Source organism: Rhinolophus sinicus, linkage group LG15 (assembly GCF_036562045.2).
Source record: "Rhinolophus sinicus isolate RSC01 linkage group LG15, ASM3656204v1, whole genome shotgun sequence".
Taxonomy (NCBI): domain Eukaryota; kingdom Metazoa; phylum Chordata; class Mammalia; order Chiroptera; family Rhinolophidae; genus Rhinolophus; species Rhinolophus sinicus.
In genome coordinates this window covers 47,378,142-47,400,633 of record NC_133764.1, presented here as the reverse complement: position 1 = coordinate 47,400,633, position 22,492 = coordinate 47,378,142, and the positions used below count along the sequence as shown (strand labels likewise).

At 37.3% G+C, this 22,492-nt stretch overlaps 1 protein-coding gene across 3 annotated transcripts; it reads left to right on the top strand.

Annotated features, from left to right (window-relative positions):
- On the top strand, positions 1 to 20,850 carry SMARCE1 (SWI/SNF related BAF chromatin remodeling complex subunit E1). 3 transcript variants are annotated; one of them, XM_019747726.2, is made up of 11 exons: positions 1 to 465; positions 2,445 to 2,496; positions 2,672 to 2,715; positions 5,743 to 5,847; positions 10,773 to 10,853; positions 11,768 to 11,899; positions 12,167 to 12,338; positions 15,038 to 15,210; positions 15,742 to 15,843; positions 16,285 to 16,495; positions 20,574 to 20,850. In XM_019747726.2, exons 2-11 carry the CDS (start codon positions 2,490 to 2,492, stop codon positions 20,780 to 20,782), a joined length of 1,236 nt encoding a protein of 411 aa, XP_019603285.1. In that variant the 5' UTR covers positions 1 to 465; positions 2,445 to 2,489; the 3' UTR covers positions 20,783 to 20,850. The 3 variants fall into 3 exon arrangements, with proteins under 3 accessions (XP_019603285.1, XP_019603287.1, XP_019603288.1); XM_019747728.2 differs by lacking the exon at positions 5,743 to 5,847 and having other exon boundaries at positions 34 to 465; XM_019747729.2 differs by lacking the exons at positions 2,672 to 2,715; positions 5,743 to 5,847 and having other exon boundaries at positions 326 to 465.
- Positions 20,851 to 22,492: the final 1,642 nt, after the last annotated feature.

Below are 22,492 nucleotides of genomic sequence, written 5' to 3'. Positions count from 1 at the left end.
GGACACAGTGGTTCCGGGGCCTCGCTCCCGGGCGACTCCCGCGGTCTTCCGGCCCCGCGCGCGCGGAGCCCAGGCCGTGGCTCCCACCAACCCGGCGCAGCCCCGCACCTCCCACCGCGTCGCCCGCTGCCGCCGTCGCTGCAGCTCCTCGCGGCCGCGGAAGCCAGGCCTCTCCGGCCGTCGGGCCTCCTCCGCCCTCTCCGCCGTGACGAATCGGCGTCCAGCTGGGAAAAATACCCAAATTCGGGGTTTTAAGGAAAGCCTCAAAAAAATCTTTGACTGTACGAAGCATCACCACGTCCTCAGTAGAAGGGTTATTTTTGTAAAGAGAGTCGCGTGGGGCCTGGACAGACATTACGAAGAGTGTTGAAAGTGCGAGTGCGGAAGCTCGGGACGCGAGGGGCGGGGCGTGCGCGGGACAAAGGGAAGCGAGGCCGGAGCTGCCGGCGCTTTTTCTGCCCGCGGGTGAGTGTTTCCGACTGGGCTCAAGTGGATCTGGAGGGTGGCAAGTCGTGGTGTTCGGGCTTGGCTGGACTCCGAGTCCCCGGGGGTTGCTGGGGCTCAGGCTTGGCCGCTGGGCCAGAGCTGGGGGCCGGTTGCGGCCTCCCTGAGGCCTAGTGGAACGAGGGTTGGGAGGGAGCCCCATCTGGGTTCCCTCCTCCGCGGCAAGATTTGCCCCTTCTACTAACCCCGCGAAATTGGTCAAAGCAGCTATGTATACCCCGCTTTAATGGAATTGCTAGTAACGTGCATCCTCCACAACAAATCCAAAGGTCCTCAGGAAGCCCTTGGGACGAGCCAAGCCCGTGGTCCTCACCCCCCAGAACGTGGTTTCCCTTTGGTTCAGGCAGCGACCTGAGGACTCACGGTCCTAGAGTGGCGTAGAGTGAAGAGCGAAAGCTCTGGAACGGTTTGGCCTCGGTTTGAAACCCAACCCTGTCTCTTCCTGGCTGTGTTTTTTGAGAAGTCACTTAAATTCGCGGAGACTCCCTCTTCCCATCTGTAAAATGGGAATAACAGTGCATATCTTGTTGGTAGTTGTACTTATTAAACGAGATAGTGTAAGTAATTAGCCTGTCCCGTATAAAGTATTCAACAACTACTTATCTCGTGTATTTTATGCCAGGCACTGGGGACGAATCCAGTGGTAGACAAGCCTGCTCTTAGAATTTATGATATAGCAAAGGAGAATAATAATTTTAAAGAATTAACAATGAGTGATGTACCAGGGAGCTTGTGGAGGTTACTGTCAGGGCAAGGCCTGCTGGATATTGACAGCTCCCTGAATGTGAGCAGGAAGGAAATCTGCACCAGAGTCAATGGTTTCTGTTTCTCCCTGTTCCTTAAGGAAAGAGGGAGAGACCCAGGTTAGGCTATTGAGAAAATAAACTACAGTGTTTCTTTCCACCCCAGGCCTCTTTTATTCCTTATGCTCCAGGGAATTCCCTTAAAATGCAAAATAGAAGCAAAATCGTGTTTGGTTCACATAATGTTGGATGAAAGTACTCTGGTAGTCATGGAAGTTATTTGCCTTTTTTCTAAAAATGAATGTGTGTGCCTGTTCGCACTGTGTGTGATGTATATTGACAGCAGGAACAAGCTCACATGTGTATGGTAATACTAGGACAAAATTTATTAAGAATTGAGCTAGGTACTGGGACTATAATAATCAATTAGATGGTCCCTAATCCTGGCAGCACACAATCTAGCCATATTAACAGGTATTATGTGATATAATAATATCATAGATGTATATAAATTGAGCAGGAGTACGGATTAGGACACAGTTCTGCCCAGGTAATTAATCAAGAAAGCTCCACCGAGGAGATATGTTTTGAAATGGGATGTGAAGGGTTAATAAGAGTTTGTCAAGTAGATTCTCAGAATTTATTCCCAGCAATTATAAAGCTGTTTACCACTATAAGAAAATGTAAAGTCCATTAGCATACCATTACATTACCTTTTGCACTGCCTGCAGGAATAAAACACTGTGCCATTTTAATAGTTGTTATCCTTAAAGGAGGGGAGAGCAGCTACTGATCAGGGAGCTGTCAGTATCTGATAGGCCTTGTTGGGGTGGGCCCTGATGATACATCACATTCTACTATCATTATATTTTTATCAGTCTGATTAATGTGTACATGGCATCCACAAAATGTTTTCCCATACAAGAGGTGGCTCAGTAGCATAAGAAAAATCTTGAACGTACATGTCTAATACTACTTTTAATATCCCTATCGTAATTTGTTTTAGTAGTTTAATTCTGATCATGCAAATGAACTAAAGAACTAGTAAAATATGCAAAAGGCTTGGTTACTAGAAGATAATGTAATTTTACTAAGAAATACCAATTAAATTACCCTATTCTTTAGGAAAACATTCTCTTATGCTTGCTGAGTTTTGATTCTCTTTTTTTTTCTTTTTTTTCCTTTTTTTTATTTTAGTGTCTCAGATTCATTCTTAAGGAACTGAGAACTTAATCTTCCAAAATGTCAAGTAAGTTTCATTTTTTATATTTATCAATCTATATTAATAAGAGACTAATGCCCTAGCAAATGGGAATTCCAAAATACTCTCATTTTTTTTCTTCAAAACAGGACCATTGGTAGTTTTGTTGCATAGTATTATATCTCAGTTGTTTACAAGAAGTTATTTATTTTCTTTCAAACAGAAAGACCATCTTATGCCCCACCTCCCACCCCAGCTCCTGCAACAGTAAGTTTTAATTTTCTTGTTAATGTAATAGCCAAGTCTGGCCTTGATACAAAAACCCAAATGTCTTCCAGGAACAAGTCACTCAATCATCACAGCAACAGGTTGAAAAATTCAGCTAAATAACAGCACTTCCTACTAAATAAAATAACTCTTTGCATCTTACCTTGAACCAACCCCAACATTTAAAGAAACATACTACTGAAATGCCAACCTCCTATGCTCAGTTCTTTTTTTTAATAGGAAATAAGTAACAAGTTTAACACTTCTTTCTTGTTGATCTCTATTAAAAGTCTTTAAAGTTGACACCGAATGAATGATCATTCTGGCATTTATTATTTTCAAACCTAACCTTCAACTGGTTACATTTTTCTCTCCTTGTTTACATATAATTTTCGTATTAAACAGTAAAGCTTCCAGTTCTATAATAACACTCACTGTAAATCTTGATTTTCAGGCTGTTCAAGTAAGAATTTTATCTGTGGGTCAGATCCTGCTATTGAATTTTATTCCACTCCATAAATAATATTTTATTGGTTTGGGAATTGATGTTTCAAAGTGTCTAAATAATAGTTGTGAACTAGTTTTCACCCAGCAAGCTCTGACCCAGCTTGGTCAGCATGTCAAATAATTGTCCAAACTGCAAAACAAACTTAACAGTAACTCTTTACACCTTGCTGAAATGGATTCCTTGTTTATTATTTAAAAATAAACAAAAAAAAAAACACTTAACATGGATCATATCCTACAAAAGCAGTTCTTTTAACACCTGTTAACCCTCCTTCCATACCCCCATCCCCTGAATTTCAAGCTAGTTTACTAATTAGGTCCTTGTGTAATTTTGTTTTCTCCACTAGATAACTAGTCTTAATTACTAACCCTAAGATAAATGTTTTAGTTATGTTTATCAACAAGTTGTTTTTCTTTAGTAAGATGCTTTTACAAAGAGATACTGTATCACATGTTCTCAGTTCAGTTTATATAATGTACAGTCATTAAGGTTACTTCCAGTAGATCTTAAAAGTCCTGTGTTTGCTTTGTTTTCTTAAATCAAAGAACATTTCTTATGAACATCTCCTTGGCACTCTGCTAGTGGCTGTACAGGTGGAGTTGAACAATTGAGATTCCTGACCTCAGAGAGCTAACCATGTACTTCATTTTTGGAAATGGTATACTTGTAATGTTTTAGTTTCAATTTTTTTTTTTAGCTCCCCTTCTTAATTTTCTTACATTATTCTCCTTATAATGTTGAACAGTGATTCTCAGTTTATGCAACCTTTGAAGGTGTCATTTTGCCGTAAATACTGCCTCAGACAATGTATAGTATCTTGAAGACACACTTGGTTCTTTGAGGTAATAAAAATAGCTCAAAAACCAAGTGTCCCCTTACGACTTCTCAAATGTAGAAAGATATTTTTTTTCTTTTTGCCTTTAGTCATATCTCTGTACCATTATAATTTCACACTGACACATAAATTACAGAAGACTAGGGATTAGAACATCCAGCAGAGTGGATATTAAATGTGTTATCCTCCTTACTTTTTCTTTTCCATTCTTCCACCACCACCACCATCACAACCACCATCACCACCACCTCTGCCACTCAAATGTACCACTCCAAGTAACATACACTTCTTTTGTGCCTTTAATACTTCATCTGTGTTTTGCCTACTTACATAAGCTTAATTTGCGTCTTCTATAACAATATAGACTAGAAATTGATCAGTTCTCTTTTAAAGAGTATCACATGTAATATCTACTTGAATATCTTTTTTTCAGACACTAAGGATATGTGCAGCCGAATGTTATAGAAAATATGTTTATTTTATAACAGCTACAGCTTGTCTGGGATGTGTTAAGTGTATTTTACATTATACAATTCAGGACTGATATTGTTAATTGCATGTTAAAATGAAATTACTGTCACTTGTTTTGATTGAATTTCATTAGGTGAAATACCCTACTTTTGGTCTCTCTTTGCTACATTCTTTTTAAGCATTAGGCCTTTATTCTCATAAACATTGGATGTCATAGTATTAAGTTGGTGCAAAAGTAATTGGGGTTTTGGCAATTATTTTTAACCTTTTATACCGTAATTACTTTTGCACCAACCTAATATTAACCACAAGGGCACTGCTATATAAGAGTCCATTTGTGATCACATCAACACATAATTCACAAAAGCCAGCAATTCTGTTGCTACAATGAGTACTTGTGTTTTGAAAGGGTTTAGAGCGATCAGGAAGTTAGATGAGAGTTCGAGTTGGTCAACTAGAAAAGCAATTCACATTAACACTAAATGCAGAAATTGTTCATGATTGACCTATGGAAGATGGACCAAAGAAGAGATGGAAGAGAAAGCCTATAAAAGAATGACTGGGTTAAAAAGATCAGACAATATCCCAGAATGAAATCCATGCATTTCTTACAAGTCTTTGTTTTGAAATCATGTATGTGACATCCATTGAATTCTACATATGTTCTTTTCTATTGACAACTTCTGGTTTCCTGATTTGAGTCTCTTCTCATTTCTCACATTATATAAAATTATGTAAAACTGTCTTTGAAAGCAATTCGTTTCTTTTTGTTTTTGGTAGATAAATACATTGGCGGCATCCATATAACTGTCAAACAAATCATGTTTTGTTTTGCATGTAAAGTGTTTTCAGAGTTCTAGTTTATCACATTTCAAGCTTTCCTATCGCAGACATTTATTGATAAGTTGTTATATCATACTGTTGACCATAAAGTAATCCTGAATGTTTGAGACACTTCACTGTATTGCTTATGCCAAAAAACAAGCACACACATTCACACTCACACAAACACCACTGGCCCCTACAAAGAGAAAACAAAAAAACACTTGTAGACTGGTTTCTCAATGAAATAAAACGAACAAATACAACACATCATTGCTTGTTTAAATTCAGGTTGCTTTTGCATGCCATATGCAGATCATTTTTCATTTCTGTGTTTTCCTCGTTTGAGCTCATTTCTCATTCGTGTTTTTGTCTCATTTGTTTCCATCAGCAAATGCCCAGCACACCAGGGTTTGTGGGATACAATCCATACAGTCATCTCGCCTACAACAACTACAGGCTGGGAGGGAACCCGGGCACCAACAGCCGGGTCACGGTAGGAGAATCAACTATTACAGCATCCGGCAAACAACTGGAATTGACCAGAAATGCCTTCAGAGTTAGGTCCTTTTGAATCACCAGCACAGCCATTAAAAAAAATTTTTTTAACCTGGCTTTTTGACTAGTTTAAATGTTCATTGTACGATCTTACACTGAAAAAAAAAAATAGTGAGATCTGGATATGTATATAGAAGAAAATAATTCATTCTGTTTGGTGGTTGGTAGAGATAAAACCTTGGGCACTTAATGTGTATACTATGTGTAGACAAACCTAGAATTTCTTATGGTTAAAATAACGCTTTTTGAGAAGAAGAGTTATCTTTCATTTAAGGTACCGTAATTGGCTTAGCATTAGGCTCAAGAACTCATTTTCTTAGTAAAGGCTGGGCTTACAGAGCTGGCTTTTTTTTGGCTGGCATACCAATTTGAACTGCTACACAAAATTATTTGTCTTTTGGATTTAATAGTTGCCCTTCCAACTGAGATTCATTTCTCTCCAGTTAAAAAGAGAAAAAGAATTTTGTGTCACTTCAAAGAATTACAGAATGAAATTTGAAGTACCAGATTAGATAGATATCTACAACTAGAAGTGCATTTATAATTCTTAGGATAAGGGATATGATTTCTGAAACGGAAGCTGTTTTATTTAACTGATCAACCTAAGAAAAATAAATAAGTGATCAACCTAAGATAATCAAAATTGGGTGATATACTTTGGACTTCTTATTTTAAAATCATCTTAAACTTCATTCAAGGAAGTTTAGGTACCAAAGAAACAAATAACTGTAAAAATGATTTATTAAAAATAAATAAATCCAAAAGCCAAATACCAGCATACATTGGAATGTGGTATTGGTGAGAATTTATGCAAGAATGGCTATAACTTTTCAATACCTGGTTTTTGTCTGCTGTATTCACAAATAATTCAATTAATGTGATTTCAAGAAAGCCCTCTCACCCTGTAGTCAAGCTAGAGCAGAAAGCTTGGAACTATCAAACTGTATGTCTATCTTGGTAAGCATATTGCTTAACTTGATAGGTTTTGTTTGTCTAAATTTTTCATTGTTTCTGCATAATTTGTACTTCATAAGCATATCAAATTTTATGTGCCATGCATATTTCATGGTATCTGAAAAGAATTCTGACAGTGTGTGTGTGTATGCATTTCACAATGCATACAATTTTTATGTGCATCGGTACGTGTTTTTCCCTGGCGTGTGTTGTTGCACAAGTGTAATGGGTGGCAAGGTTATCAAATGATAAAGAACATTTTAATTTAAACAAGGAGCAGAATCAGTTCTGCATCATTCATGTTAATGCAGAAAATCACTCATGAGCAGTAAATGAGAATTATTACATTTTAATAGCTCTATACAGTCAGCTCTTGATTATCTATGTTAATGGAATAGAAATAAATGGTGGTAATATTAGAATCATTTGTATTTTGGTTTGTGTAAACATTTCATTCTTAACTTGGATGTATCTGTGGGAATTCTGTTAAAGTGAGATCATTCAATGGAGACTTACTAGGAAAAGGGAAGTGCAAAGTGCACTCTGTCTTGGAGCCTGGGTCAATTATCTGTTTCTCCCTCTTCGTGGAGATGTTGGAACCCAACAGTTGGAATGGGCACTAGCTTCAGCGTAGATTAGGATAAAAGTGTGGTTGGGCATGGAAAATATTGTTTTGTTCTTTGTGGTTCTTTTCTTTGTGTTATTGTCCTCTCAATACCAGATTGAAGTATAATCAAACTGCTGTTTACATGTAATAACCTGAAAGGCCTAGAAACTATGGAAACTTCGCCCATGCTAATCCCAGCCCCTTCAACTTTTTGTGACCTCTGTCTTAGGTCATTGAATCATTCTCTAAAGTTTTACACTACCTTTTTTATATATCTAATTTAAGCCACGTTAGGACTCAGTGGAACTGATTTTCACCATTATGAAAGTGTTTTATTTTAAGATGACCCCAATTATGTGTTACTTTAGGGGAATGGGTGGCACTCCTATTTGGTATTATTGTCTGCAAATTGCCTTAAGTGGGTGATTTAAAGGAATGATTCTGTGAAGCCCTTTGAAGTAGCTTCCTGTAGGCTCCACAGAACATCTGGTTTTCCTGTAGTTTCCAAACAATAACTTTATATCGCATGTTGAAACCTTTTGGAGTGCTTCTGATAGCTATGAGATAAAAATCATTCCTAGTCCATTCTTCATTTCTATGATGATTAACATTCTCTTCAGTATAAGTGTGAAAACAGATTGAGACAAAATACTAAAAAAAGCTTATTTCTATACTTTAGTAGACATTCCATCCCAGAAGAAAACCCTTAAATGAGATTCTACCAGAGAAACAGCTGAGAATTAGGGAAGAAACAACAACAAAAAACTCTTAAGTAGCCAAAATAAATTTCACAAAATCATGAACGTATTCCTTGGGAGAGTCCTAGGACCTTATGCAAGCACAGTTTAACAAGCATAATTACTTATTTACCCCCAACTTATTGCCAGTTAGAAGCAGAAAATTGGAAAGAGGGACAATTTTTTGCCAGAGGTAGATTTCCTGATAACCACAAGGAAAGAAATAGCTTAAAAAGGGAATGTGCCCTCCAGAAGCATAACCACTGGGCCATTTTATAAAGGGGCCAATAGTTTTTCATACTTCAAACTAAAGATTACAGCAAAGCAGTGGTTGTGTGTTGAGTGCAAACTGCTTTAAAAAAAAAAAGTAGAGAAATGTTTAATTTAAGACATTATAGAGAGATGTCTGTCTGAGATGGTAAATAATTAGGGGTGTTTAATGATACAAATCTTTAGTATCCTGAAAATAAGGTAGAATTTAACTTTGTTGTTATTGTTTGGGTTTTGTTTTCTTTGTATTTGTAAATTGGTCAAATGTAATGAAAATATGAGCCAAATATGTAGGTGACATGGGTTCCTTTCTTTGGGAGAAAGGAAGAGAAATAAGCAAATCCATTAATGTTATAAAATGCAGTTCTTTGAAAAATATCAAAGAGCACATATTACTATAATTTGTCTTTTAAGTATTTAAATTCAACATATTCAAGCCTAGACATTTTAGAATTCTTTGTTAACAGTGGTCTACCAACTTCAATAATTGGCACAATTCCCACTTTATTTGTAACTCACTTCATGATATTCTGAAGGTTTGTGTTAGATATGAATTGGAAATGCTTTCTAATAACTTCACGTATGAAGAATCAGACTTGTATGTGTCTTGCTCCGAATCCATGACATAAGGTTAGCCTCGTAGGAATCTCCGACCCTCACCTCCTGAAGGAACGCCTGCAGACCCTGAGATAGATATTCTCTTACTATTCACACCACCACTGTTGACAGTTTCCATCCCCCATTACTCACCTCCCTCCATTGCCCACTGCTGGCTGAAAATGGGGTCTGTCTGTATGGGCACCAGCATGAAGTGTGATCAGAATGTATGGGAGGAGTGGGAATCGAGGAAACACTGTTTCAGGGGTAAAATACTTTCTAATAATTGTGTGTGTGAAGAAGCACAGTTATTGACAAGTATATAGGGATGGAGGGAGACCCTCGTCACAGGAAGAGGAAGCATTGTTTAGCAATGGAATGGAGTGCAAACGTGCTAAATTTCTGAGCCCTTGGATGAAAACTAAGGTTATGACTCTGGGGACCCTGCCCAGAATGGAGGAGTTTCCCTGGGGTTTTATCACAGCAGCTATAGAAGACCAAGGGAACAAGACGTCACTCAAGTTTTCTTATAAGGCTTTGCATGTCTTCCCTCCTGCCTGGCAAGGAGAATCAATACAGGGGTCTCCCAGGAATTGGAGGAAAATGAAAGTAATTCAGCCATTTTATTCTGCGAATGTAATCATTTATGTTAAGATACAGTCAGAAATAGGCTAAGTTCAGAAACAGGCATTCTTGGATAGGAGTTATGTGGGGTGCCCACTAGAAGCTATCTGGTATCTCCTGCCTGAGTATTAGCCCTTAGAAAGAAATGATCTCTTATCTTTCTGTTCCTTTTTTGTTTTTCTGCTCTAACCCACTTTTTTCTTTGCCTTTATAAAAAATAGTTTTCAGTCTCCCCTCCTCCTCTTCTCTGTTTTCCTTTTCCTTTGTATGTATTCCCCAAATTTTTATAATTGAGTGGAGTACCATAAGGTCTCAAAAATAACTTAACCAGGCCTCATGTCTGCCACTTCTCTGTTCCTGGTGAACTTGTTCAGTCCTACGCTATTATTAGGACTAAGGACCAGAAAAGGCATGACTTCTGTTCACACTTCTTGATCCCCTTTATAGAAAACCACTAGATACGGACATAGAACCTTAAGAAAAATAAAAGCTCTTGTCATGATAAAGGAGCAAAGGGTTTTTGTTACCTGTTTTTGAACCTAGGAAGTAGTTTTTGTGGTGGTGATGTTGTTTGCGTGGGGGGGTGTATTCCTAAATAGTACAAAGGGATACAAAGACCCCTGTACACAGTGTGTGGTAAGTGATAAAGGAGTTTAGATTCTGGGGCAGATAATCAAGTGTTGACTGTATGCGTTGACAAATTCGGCAAAATAAAAGGTGCCAGGTAATGTCCTAAATGTGGGACATGTGATAATATAACCATATACTTGCGATGTATGGATTATTATGTAATAATTTATTTGTTCTTACAGCCAGCTTGTCAAAGCAATAGCTATAAACTGCTAAGTAAAATATTTAAAAATTATGTGCTTAAAGTCATTTTCTTTATTTTCTTTTGATGTGAACATTTCTGAATTTGCAGTGATAGCTATTTTCAGTGGAGAAAATGTAAGAATCTTGTATCCATGGACGAGTAGAAGAAAGGCGCATTAGAATTTTTTAAGGCACTCTCTTTTCACCCTTGCTCGTGAACTTCTTGCCATTGAGTAATGAATGTATGTAACTCTTTTGTAGGCCTCCTCTGGTATTACGATTCCAAAACCCCCAAAGCCACCAGATAAGCCGCTGATGCCCTACATGAGGTACAGCAGAAAGGTAGGTGCCCAGCAGCCGGAAAGGAGTAAGGACTGCTGCCTTTGCTGCTTTGCTTTCTGTCAGTTTTCAGATTGGCTTAGCCAGCTTTTCTGTGCATAGTCCGAGAAAAGGATAAAGAACTGCAGTTTTTAATGACATTAGTTCTAATTCTAAAATTCCAGGACTAAAAGCCAACAAGAACATGATTAAACAAACTGTTAAAACCCTTAAGAGGATGTTATATAGCCAATGTTATGTAGTCTTTGGAGAATATTTAATGACGTGAGAAGACTGCTAAGTGAATAAAGGAATATAAGATTATATGTATTAGTGTCTAATTTTTATAAAAATAATAGCAACTACGTGTTAGTTTGAAGGGAAAAAAAGCCTAGAAGACAATGGTTATCTCTAAATAGTAAGCTTATAGTAATTTTTGTTCTCTTTACTCCTTTGAATTTTTCCTTTTTTTTTTTTTTTTTGGTGATGAAACTACATCACTCTTAAAATAAATACAGCCAATATCTTTATTAAAGACAAGAGCATTTAGCTATTTTCACCACTATTTAGAAATTTTTTAATTTTTGGTCATAATTACTATATGTATATCTGATGATACGTTATATTGTGCAGATTAACCACTTTCCTTCTAAATTTTTGTAAACTTTTAGAGAGACACAAGACTGTTACTGAGTTATTTCATCCTAAGTGTCTACAGTGATTGGCGATGTCTGAGATCTGCCTTAACAGTCATTCAGCAGACTAGATGAAATGCAATTGGCCGACTGTTATCTGCAGCAGGCTAATGAGAGCGTAGAGATTTGACACTACTCCTTCTGCTTCTGTTTATGTTTTAAAATTTCCATATTAAAAAGTATTTTTAAAGGTCTGTAGTTTTTAGGCATCAATACTAAAATTTCAACTGTTTCCTTTTTAAGGTCTGGGACCAAGTAAAGGCTTCCAACCCTGACCTAAAGTTGTGGGAGATTGGCAAGATTATTGGTGGCATGTGGCGAGATCTCACCGATGAAGAAAAACAAGAATATTTAAACGAATACGAAGCAGAAAAGGTAGAATGGGGACTGCGGTGGGATGGATCCAGTGTAAAAGACATAAAGATCTGCTTGTTACTTATAAAAGGAGCGTAAGATCTAATCCGACAGCTGAGGCTGCACTGAGGCTTTGCGTGGAGCAAGTCACTTAATTTTCTCTAGGCTTCAGATTCCTCCCCTGTGAAAAGTAGCTAATAATCTTTTGATATTCAAATGAGATGACATAGGTATTCATTATAATCTGCAAAATGTTAATTATAAAACTGAAAAACATTTGAATTTCAGATAGAGTACAATGAATCTATGAAGGCCTACCATAATTCCCCCGCATACCTTGCTTACATAAATGCAAAAAGTCGTGCAGAAGCCGCTTTAGAGGAAGAAAGTCGACAGAGACAGTCTCGCATGGAGAAAGGGGAACCTTACATGAGCATTCAGCCTGCTGAAGATCCAGATGGTAAAAAAAAAAAGTGGGGTTTGGTTTATGCTTCCTGTGAGAATTAAAATTTAAGTTTAACTTTTTACTTCCTATCCTAAATACAAAACACAACATAATTTTAGTGACATTTCAATATTTTGGTTATTTTTAGTAAGATTTATATGTGAATTTCCCACAAGAAAAAGAAATATCCTTTTTAGTGCAGAAATGAGCAAAAACTCTTTATTGTTTATCAAAATCTCTGTACTTGAAAAGCATGAATGGTTTTTGAGTCATAATCAGAATTTTGCCTCTGCTGCTTTTTAAAAGCTAAATGCTTTCTAGTTACATCCTGTTATTGGTTCCCTAAATTCTGAATTAAAGGCTCTTAAGAGAGAAAGTTGATGAGTGGGAGGAAGCATGAAATTTCTTTTCCAGTTAATTGAGAAATCCAACTAGAATTTATAAATGTAGCTCATGATAACGCTCGTGCGGGTACGCACACAGCAGAGCTTCCTCATTGGCACTTCATAAATAGTTTGCAGATGTGCAGATTGTCCCCCTGGTCCCGTGCAGCCAGGCAGGATCTGAAGCTGCAAGGAGCCCCAGAACTAGCCACCTCCAGCGGTGAACATACTCATCCACATATCAAGCATGCTGTACAAATATTTTCTGTGTGTGCCACTATGATATGGAAAAGGTTGGAAGCTCTAGCTACAAGCAAAAAAAAAAAAAAACCATCAAAATAATTTAAGATCCCATTTTAAAGTAGCGGTAACAAAGAGGAAGCTTGTAAGAACTTGAAAGGATACCATTGAGAGAGGAAACAATAATACTACCTAAAGGCATGAATAAATGTAATACTTAAAAGGAGAGAAAAACAAAAATGATATTTTAAAAGGATGGACTGGGATACTGATCAATAATTCTCAGAAATGCAGAACAGAATATAATAATAAGTATAGTGACTAGCTACAGAATAGAAACAATATTGTTAAGCAGAATCAACCGTCCTAAAGACACACTAGCATAGTCAGACCTTAATTGCTCAGATTGGATGATTAATGAAGAAAAACATACAGAACTAAAGATGAGAAAAAGATCCAGTCTACAGATAATTGGAACGATGGGGCTCAGTATAAGAGGAAACAAAGGCTAGCAACATAGAAGCCATAAGTAGAAAATAGTTTTCATTAGATGAAAGATAAGAGCATGAACATTGAGAAACACTGAAGAGATGCACTCAGGAACAACCTTCAAAAAATGTTCCTTTTCTCTATTTTTCAAACTTCTGCCCATTACTTTTTTGAAGTTTAAGATCGGATCTTAAAGCTGCTAGTAAGAGGGACAGGTAATAATTAAGATGCTAGGATAAGAGTGACTTCAGACCTGGGATTTTATCCCTCAGAACTTAGTAGAAACCAGACTTGGGAGGTGGAAATGTACATAAACCAAGAGAGGCAGCATGTCCATGAGTATGACAGCTGCTAACTTCCTTAACAAAGACTATTAAATCACCTACAAGACATACGCAATTATCCACACAAGACAGGGAAAGCTTTTTAAAATGACATTTTAGAATATTCATGAGATAAAGTAAATAACTGGTGAATTAGAAAATAACTAGAAATAGAAACTCCCCAGCCCCCCAAAAAAAAATCAGATAACTGAAGTGTAAAGAAAGACAAGCACAAATTGCTAAGACTATTTTCCCTACTTTTGGTCAACATTGGGACCATATAAATGAAAGAAAGCAAAAAAAAAAAACTTAGATGGAAGTACCACAAATGTACCATATATAATCAAGTGTGACTATGAAAACCTCTTTAAAAAGTTCAGAATTTTTTTAAATGGTACCGTGTTTCCCCGAAAATAAGACCTAGCCAGACAATCACCTCTAATGTGTCTTTTGGAGCAAAAAATATAAGACCTGGTCTTACTTTACTATAATATAAGACCGGGTTTAATATAATACCGGGTCTTGTATTAATTTTTGCTCCAAAAGACACAGAGCTTACTATCTGGCTAGGTCTTATTTTTGGGGAAACATGGTATGCATATAAACCAGGTTTATACCCTATGTATATGAATTCGAGTGGATGCAAACAATGTAATGCCTTTACACTCTGACAAATATATACGTGTATAAATTGCTACAAATTAAAAGTAAAATTTGTTTTTCTCTTGTAAAATTACTTTAGGGTTTTAGTAGTCTTATAATCTAATACAATTTATATGATGGTCTGGGAAACTGAATATTGCTAGAGAGAATGTTTTTCTGCAGTGGGTATTTTCACTACTTGAATATTATAGTGCTGTGGTGACAAAGACACCACCCAATTCATATGTTATCATCAGTTATAAATGCCTTAAATTACTACCAAGAGAGTGAAACATTTGGCAGAATTTCAGTTTTGGTATCATATGCAGCCTTCACGTTGATTTCTAGGCCAAAAAACACGTGGTTATATCTCATTTGTGTTTCAGCCAAATCCTTCTCAAACACGTTATCATCTCTTAAAGATTTTGTGAGAAAAACCAATACTTTGGCCAATGAAGACAGTATGTCCTGTGTGGTTTTTATCCAGTGACTGCCCCAGTGTTCCCATGATGCCCTTTAGACCTACGTATAGACCAGTGAGAGCCATGGCTCCTTGGTGATTAAGTATTACCCTTGTTACACTCTCCTATTTATGGTTATTGGTGACCTAACTTCCAGAACATCTTGTTAATTCCAGATTATGATGATGGCTTTTCAATGAAGCATACAGCCACCGCCCGTTTCCAGAGAAACCACCGCCTCATCAGTGAAATCCTTAGTGAGAGTGTGGTGCCAGACGTTCGCTCCGTTGTCACAACAGCTAGAATGCAGGTCCTCAAACGACAGGTCCAGTCCTTAATGGTTCATCAGGTAAAGTGACAAAACATTTGTTAAAATAAAATGGGCTTATGCCAGAGATGCCAGGTGACCTGACTCTATATAATGCGTCTGTGTGCCTGTTAAATATTTTTGTATTCATTCTAACCTGTTCCTGATTCAGGGAAGAGGCTTGACCTTTCCCAGAGATTTAATAAGTTTGTCATTAAAACTGTAACATAGAGCCTTGTAATGGAAAGTACATCCGTTAGAATTTTGAGACATCCTATCAACCTTTACTGCTTTACTCAATATTTAATTCCAAAGAAATTGCTCAGGCCTGAAACACTATTCTTTAATATCATATACTTACTAATCACAGTGATTCCTCTACGCTAAATTTTACTTTTCTAAAATCTTAGCTAGACACATTATGTAATAAATGATTTAAATTAAAAATTCAAAACATTTTTTACAGTATAAGGAAATGTGAACTATTAAAAAATGAGACATGTTTTCTGTGTTTGACACTTGCTTTAGAGAAAACAATTCAGTAATTAGAAAGGCTGATCATATGTCTTACAGCGAAAACTAGAAGCTGAACTGCTTCAAATAGAGGAGCGACACCAGGAAAAGAAGAGGAAATTCCTGGAAAGCACAGATTCATTTAACAATGAACTTAAAAGGGTATCAATTTAATGTGTTAACTATACTTTTATCACTGTGTCTGTTACTTTTTTTCCTCATTCTTTTTTCCAAAATAAGCTTTTGTTGAATGTTGTGCACTTTGAAACAGAGGTAACTTTGCTATAACTGGTAGATACTTTTAAAGTCATTCCCATTTTCTGGCAAAATTGTAACAGGTTTGAAATATATAGTACCGTGTTTCCCGAAAATAAGACCTAGCCGGACCATCAGCATTAATGCGTCTTTTGGAGCAAAAATTAATACAAGATCCGATCTTATTTGAATATAAGACCCAGTCTAATATAATATATAATATAATATAAGACCAGGTCTTATATTAATCTTTTGCTCCAAAAGACACATTAGAGCTGATTGTCTGGCTAGGTCTTATTTTTGGGGAAACACGGTACTAAGAGTTTTTTTTTTTCTTCTGACCATTAGTTGTGCGGTTTGAAAGTAGAAGTGGATATGGAAAAAATTGCAGCTGAAATTGCGCAGGCAGAGGAACAGGCTCGCAAAAGGCAGGAGGAAAGGGAAAAAGAGGCAGCAGAACAAGCTGAACGCAGTCAGAGCAGTATTGTTCCTGAGGAAGAGCAAGCCGCTAATAAGACCGAAGAAAAGAAAGAAGATGAGAACATTCCAGTGGAGACAGGTAACCTCTCCATTGACACCAAAATAAATGTCAAGGGTTTTTATAGCTGTCTTTAATTTTGATTTCTTTCTCAATACTTTACAGAAGTCACTCCATTAATCTTGCCTGTTGAGTTATTCTCTATGTGACCTACCCATTTCTTTCCAAATCTTAATCTCTTATAGTAGAATCACTTCAAATGTTGGTATCAGTACAAAACAGCAGTGGTGTGTTATCTTTAGTCTTGCTATTTGAGGTCTTGGTTATTTGCCCAAATTGAGTCGTGTCATTTTCTGGCTTGGGAATATAAAGCACCATGGCATAATGGGTGTGGATACTGGACCTGAAGTCAGATCTGGATCTAACACTGCTTCACCACTTGCTGGCACTGTGACTTTGGAGACGTTACTTAAGCTCAGTCCCTCGCTTGTAAGTATTCTAGTACCTGCCTCTGAGAGTGAGTTTCAAAGGATAAATAAGAAAATGTACATATAATCATTCAGTTTTGGATTTCACATGGCATTGGCATTCAGTGTTTTAACCTTTGTTGCTAAAAGTTGTTTAAATAAGATGTGGACATTGCTTTTAAGATCAATTATCTTTAGTATCCTAGGACAGGGTTGGCCCTGTGAAATCCACCAGCCAAATCCTACCTGCCACCTTCTTTTGTAAATAAAGTTTTATTGGAACACAGTCACACCCATTTGTTTACATACTCTCTGTGGCTGCTTTGTGGCCACAACAGTATAATTGAGTGGTTGCAACAGAGACTGCCTGGCCCACAAAACCTGACATATTTCCTATCTGCCGTATTTCCCCGAAAATAAGACCTAACCGAAAAATAAGCCCTAGCATGATTTTTTAGGATGCTCATAATATAAGCCCTACCCCAAAAATAAGCCCATTAAGATCGTCAGCCAGACGGACGCATTTAGTACATCCATTGCAACACATGACGGACATATTGAATTATAAAATAATAATATTAATATAAAATAATATTGACATTAATACTTAAGTGATAATATAAATTAAGTATTTGTAAATACCCAAGCGGGTGCCTTTCGACGAGATGTAAACGCCTATGTAAACAGATGAACTTGAGACTTACTGCCGAATGACCAATCGGAGTACAGGCACAACGCATGAATAACGTGCGCACTTGATAATGAATGAACGTGGTTGTGTCTAATTAATCTTCATAATTCAGTACATCATGTGTTATAATGGACGTACTTAATGCACTTAATGTGAAATAAATGTTTTTTGAATTTTGGTGCCTGCAATTTTTCGTCGCTTTTGTGTGGACCATCATTCTTAACTGTCATCATTTTTGTTGCCACTCCTGTCTCGTAAGTCTTCAATTAACACTTGATTTAATGGTATATTTAAAGGGAATAATATTTTGACCCCCAGACAAGATGAGTGCAAAAAGAAAGAGCTATTCTGTCGAGTGCAAGAAAGGAATTGTGGAGGACTCCTGGGGCAAGAATATTATGGCTTTCTGCAAAGAGAAGAAGTTGGATCTCCGAATGGTCCAAAAATGGCGAGCAGAGTACGATAACCTCAGTCAACAGGTGGATGAGGGAAATTCTAAGAAGCACAAGTGTGGATCAGGTTGACAACCATTATTTCCTGAGCTAAAAGACATCATCTGTGAATGGATTGCTGACAGGAGAGCAAAGGCTTTGGTTGTGCGCAGGGCTGATACTCAAGCATTTGCCCTTGCAATGGCACCACAGTTAGAAATATCCCCAGAAGAATTCAGAGCATCACAACACTGGCTGGATGGCTTCCTTCAGCAATATGAACTGTCTCTAAGATCAACAACACTGTTCAAGCTGGAAGATACTGAAGTTATTAAACGTGCACTTGCATTCAAGTCTTGTTGATGGCATTGACTTTTCTAAATACCAACTCTCCAACATGATTGCTATGGATGAAACTGCAATGTTTATGGGCCAAGGATCTCAAACAACAATTGATCAGAGGGGTGTCTCGTCAATCTACATTCCCTCCACTGGTTACAAAAGTGCACGTGTTACCTGTATTTTGGCAATTCGTCTGGATGGAAAGAAAGGACCTCTAATCATCACTAAGGGCAAGAAAGATAAGGTTGAATGTGTTTCGGGCATTTATGTTCTTGAAACCAAAAAAGCGTGGTGCAAACGCAGTTATAAGGAAGTGGGTCGATTTAATGCTGCTACTTGTTTTGCGAGGTGGCCAAAGAGGTCTGCTAGTCTGGGATTCAGCCAGCACTCACCACACTAAAGACATGAAGAACTTCCTTGCAGAGAGAAGAATAGATCAAACAATGATTCCCGCAGGAATGACTGACTATCTCCACAGTCTTGATATTGCAATAAACAAGCCATTCAAGGACCATTTGTGCATGGAAATCAATGACTACATTGAAAATAGAATGGAGGGAAATCAGCGTGGAAACTCTTTGAAGCCTAGCCTGCAAGATGTCGTGACTTGGGTGAAGAATTCATGGGATGAAGTCACTGACAGCTGTGTTGCCAATGCACTACGAGCAGGCTACATGGACAAGAAGCGCTCATTTAAGGAGAGCTCTGTTGCTGAATATGAGAGATTGGGGCCGATGATTCTACAGGAAATGGAGTTGCAAGAAATTCAAGCCAGAATTCGGGGTTTGCAGAGTTATGACAATGTTCCAGAAGAAAATGACATGACTGTATTTGAATACATGTAGTTTTTGTACATGAATAAATGTAGATTGTTGTACATGGAAAAAAATAAGACATCCCCTGAAAATAAGCCCTAATTTTTGCTCTTTTGGAGCAAAAATTAATATAAGACCCGGTCTTATTTTGGGGGAAATACAGTACAAGTAGCCTTTACAGAAAAGTTTGTTGACCCCATCCTAGAAAAATTCTTATTTCCAGGTATGCTCATCTTCCTGATTAAAAGCATTCCTCAAAGCAAAAAATAATAACATGAAAACTTACATAAAGTACTGATTAAATCAACCTGCTGGCACAATTTCGTCTCTGCCCGATGTACTATGTAAACAGGACTAAGCTAAAGTATTATGGGGAACAGCCAAAGGCTTCCTGGACCATCATTGCAAGAAGTGGAAGGAACACTACTGGTCATGCTTAGTGTTCAGCTGACAACTTCTGAATTGACAGCTGGAAAACATCTCATGGAATATAGATACCATTACCAAACATTTCTACAAAATTTAATTCAGATTAACATTTCAGATAGTCAAATTCTAAGTTTCATTATCTGAGCCTTTTTCTGTTTGGTGTGAACATGTTTTTTATCTTACCAAAATTTGAAGCATGAGCACATTTTGTGATTAAATCAAGGTTCTTTGCTCATTTTGCAACTAAACGGAACACTGTCCTTTGCCTCTGTTTTGTCATCTATGAATAGAGCACAGCTATAGGTCTTTACTCAGTCTAACCTTCTAGCTCAAGAAAAAAACAACTGAAGAAAATTTTTTGAAACTATTAGAGCAAAAACCTCATGCTCTTGATTTCTTACAGGAAACAACCGAGCATGACTTTTAACAATGCACTTAATATATCGAGTTTATATCATTTCCACACCTGCTTTCTCACTGATTAAATCCAAAGCTCTCCACAACATCATTGTCCAATAGAAATAAATGTAAGCCAGTGTAATTAACAAATTTTCTACTAAGACATTGATTTTAAAATAAAGCAAAAAAGAAATTAATTTTAATATATTTAATTAACCCAGTATGTCCTAAAAAATCAACATGTAATCAACATTTTGTAAAGTATTAATTCTTTACATTCTTTTTTCATACTAAGTCTTCAAAATCCGATGTGTATCATACCTACAGCACATCTAAATTTGGAAACCAAATTTTCATCATGAATACTCGATCTGTATTTAGATTTCATAAGTTTACAGTTAAAAATTAGATTTTTAAACCCCCAGTTGTCTCAAACATACTAAAAGTTTCTCAGTCACACTAGCTCACTTTAGGTGTTTCATAGCCACATGTGGTGAGTGGCTGCAGTGCAGCTCTAGATTGTCAGCATAATTAGAGGAGTATGTTTTTGTCTGGGAACTAACAGTGACAAATGTGTGATTACAGAGGAGACACACCTGGAAGAAACGACAGAAAGCCAGCAGAATGGGGAAGAAGGCACATCGACTCCTGAGGACAAGGAGAGCGGGCAGGAAGGGGTGGACAGTATGGCAGAGGAAGGGACCAGTGACAGCAACACTGGCTCTGAGAGCAACAGTGCAACGGTGGAGGAGCCACCGACAGATCCCATACCAGAAGACGAGAAAAAAGAATAAATGTTGCCTTGTTTTATGTGTTCTAAATACTTTTTTAAATGAAAAAAAAAATTTTTTTTGAGTTTTAATGGTGTTATGTGGTTTGTGTATGAATATTTTTCTTGTCCATATCACACCACCAAAGGCTTTTGGACCATTTAGCATCATGAGCTGAATGGCATAGTCACCTTACGTGGTTGTGAAGATGGCTCTTTTCTTTAGATCTTGTTTCTAGTCTTCAACTGTTGAAAGCCTCAGAATTTAAATTGAGAAAATGCCCACCTCTTGTAGAGAATTATCCTTCGATGCTGCAAAATACACTCTTACAAATGCCTTCCTACAGCTCACTGGGGTGCTTACCAAAGCCATAGCTTTAAATCTTCTCAGTCCCCAACAACAGCTCCCTGAAAGTTCCCTTTCCTGTTTACTTCCACAAAGAGTAGCTTCTTGAAAATGTAACCATGTGTGAGTATACGTTTCTTCACTTACCCTTTTGCTTTGTAATCAATATCAGATGCCAAGAGTGTGTTAAGGTGTTGAGTGTTACCTTCAACTACACTTGGATCGCGTTGATCCAGAAATAGTCTCCAGAGTTAGAGTAGTGACTAGCTTGTGAAGTAGTCATTAAAGTGAACATGGCACATAGACACTACACTACATTTTGTTGTAATTAATATTGGGTGTGTCCTGGTAAATTCATCCTTAACTGTACAGAAAAAAAAAATTATTTTTATCATGTTTCCAAAGACAATAAATCACAAAGCTCAAGGAATTGAATATTCTTGCAATGGAGTGTATAACTTCGAAATGATTAGGTCATTCTAGAAGAAAACCAGCTGAGAAATGAAGTTCATCCACTTGAAATTGTTTTACAATAAGACATTCAAAACCTCAAGGCTCAGGACCCCATAGGTCAGAGCCTACCTTTTTGATAAACTTAGTAAAGTCTTAGAGACTAGAAGCAAGATAATTTGTGACACGTATGCTTCCCAAAAACTAGAATAGATTTTTACTGAATAGTGGTATATCTGATGGTATATGTTTCTTAAGGTCCAAATGTAATAAAAAAAAATGGAAGAAAAAGTCTCAGTGTTTTTAATGCACTAAATATTTGTATGCAAAACAAACAATTTTGTTACTGTAATGCAATGACAGTATGAAGTGGCCACTCACAGCCATTACAAATTTGCATACTCGGCCCTGTCTCTCCCAACTGTAAAAACTGCTGTACTACTAGTAAGTTCATTTCTACAAGACACTTGGGAAAATTAGTTTCCTTATGTTATAGTCAGGTCTCATAGGGACGTTGGTCTTTCACTCCAAAACCAATGGAAATAGACTTAATTGAAGCCCTCTGCTTGCATACAAATAGCTTCTCTATATGGGCAAGATTTTATAGTGAATCCACTGCTGAGCATGGCACATACTGACCATGTATGACCACTCTACATTCAGCCTCCCGCGAAGAGGGAAGGAAACAATGTTGGGTGGAAACAACCCTTGATACCTGTTTTTCTAAATAATACATGAAATCTTTCTCCTGTTTCTTTGTGACTCAACAAGTTTATCACATAGATCTGTTTCTGGGTGTCGGGCATTGCAGGGCTAAGAACTTCAGCCCCAACAAATTGTATATCCTCTTTGGTACATTCTCTAATAGTCAAAACCGGGCAGAGAAGTTGTTAAATAACATGGGTGGAAAATGATACCAGAGCAAGATGTCAGGTTATT

What these genes read in the sequence shown, in the direction of transcription:
- SMARCE1 (XM_019747726.2), top strand. An exon ending in ACATGAGGTACAGCAGAAAG is followed by an intron (nt 10,854 to 11,767) that starts GTAGGTGCCCAG and finishes TTCCTTTTTAAG; the next exon opens with GTCTGGGACCAAGTAAAGGC. An exon ending in GCCTGCTGAAGATCCAGATG is followed by an intron (nt 12,339 to 15,037) that starts GTAAAAAAAAAA and finishes TGTTAATTCCAG; the next exon opens with ATTATGATGATGGCTTTTCA.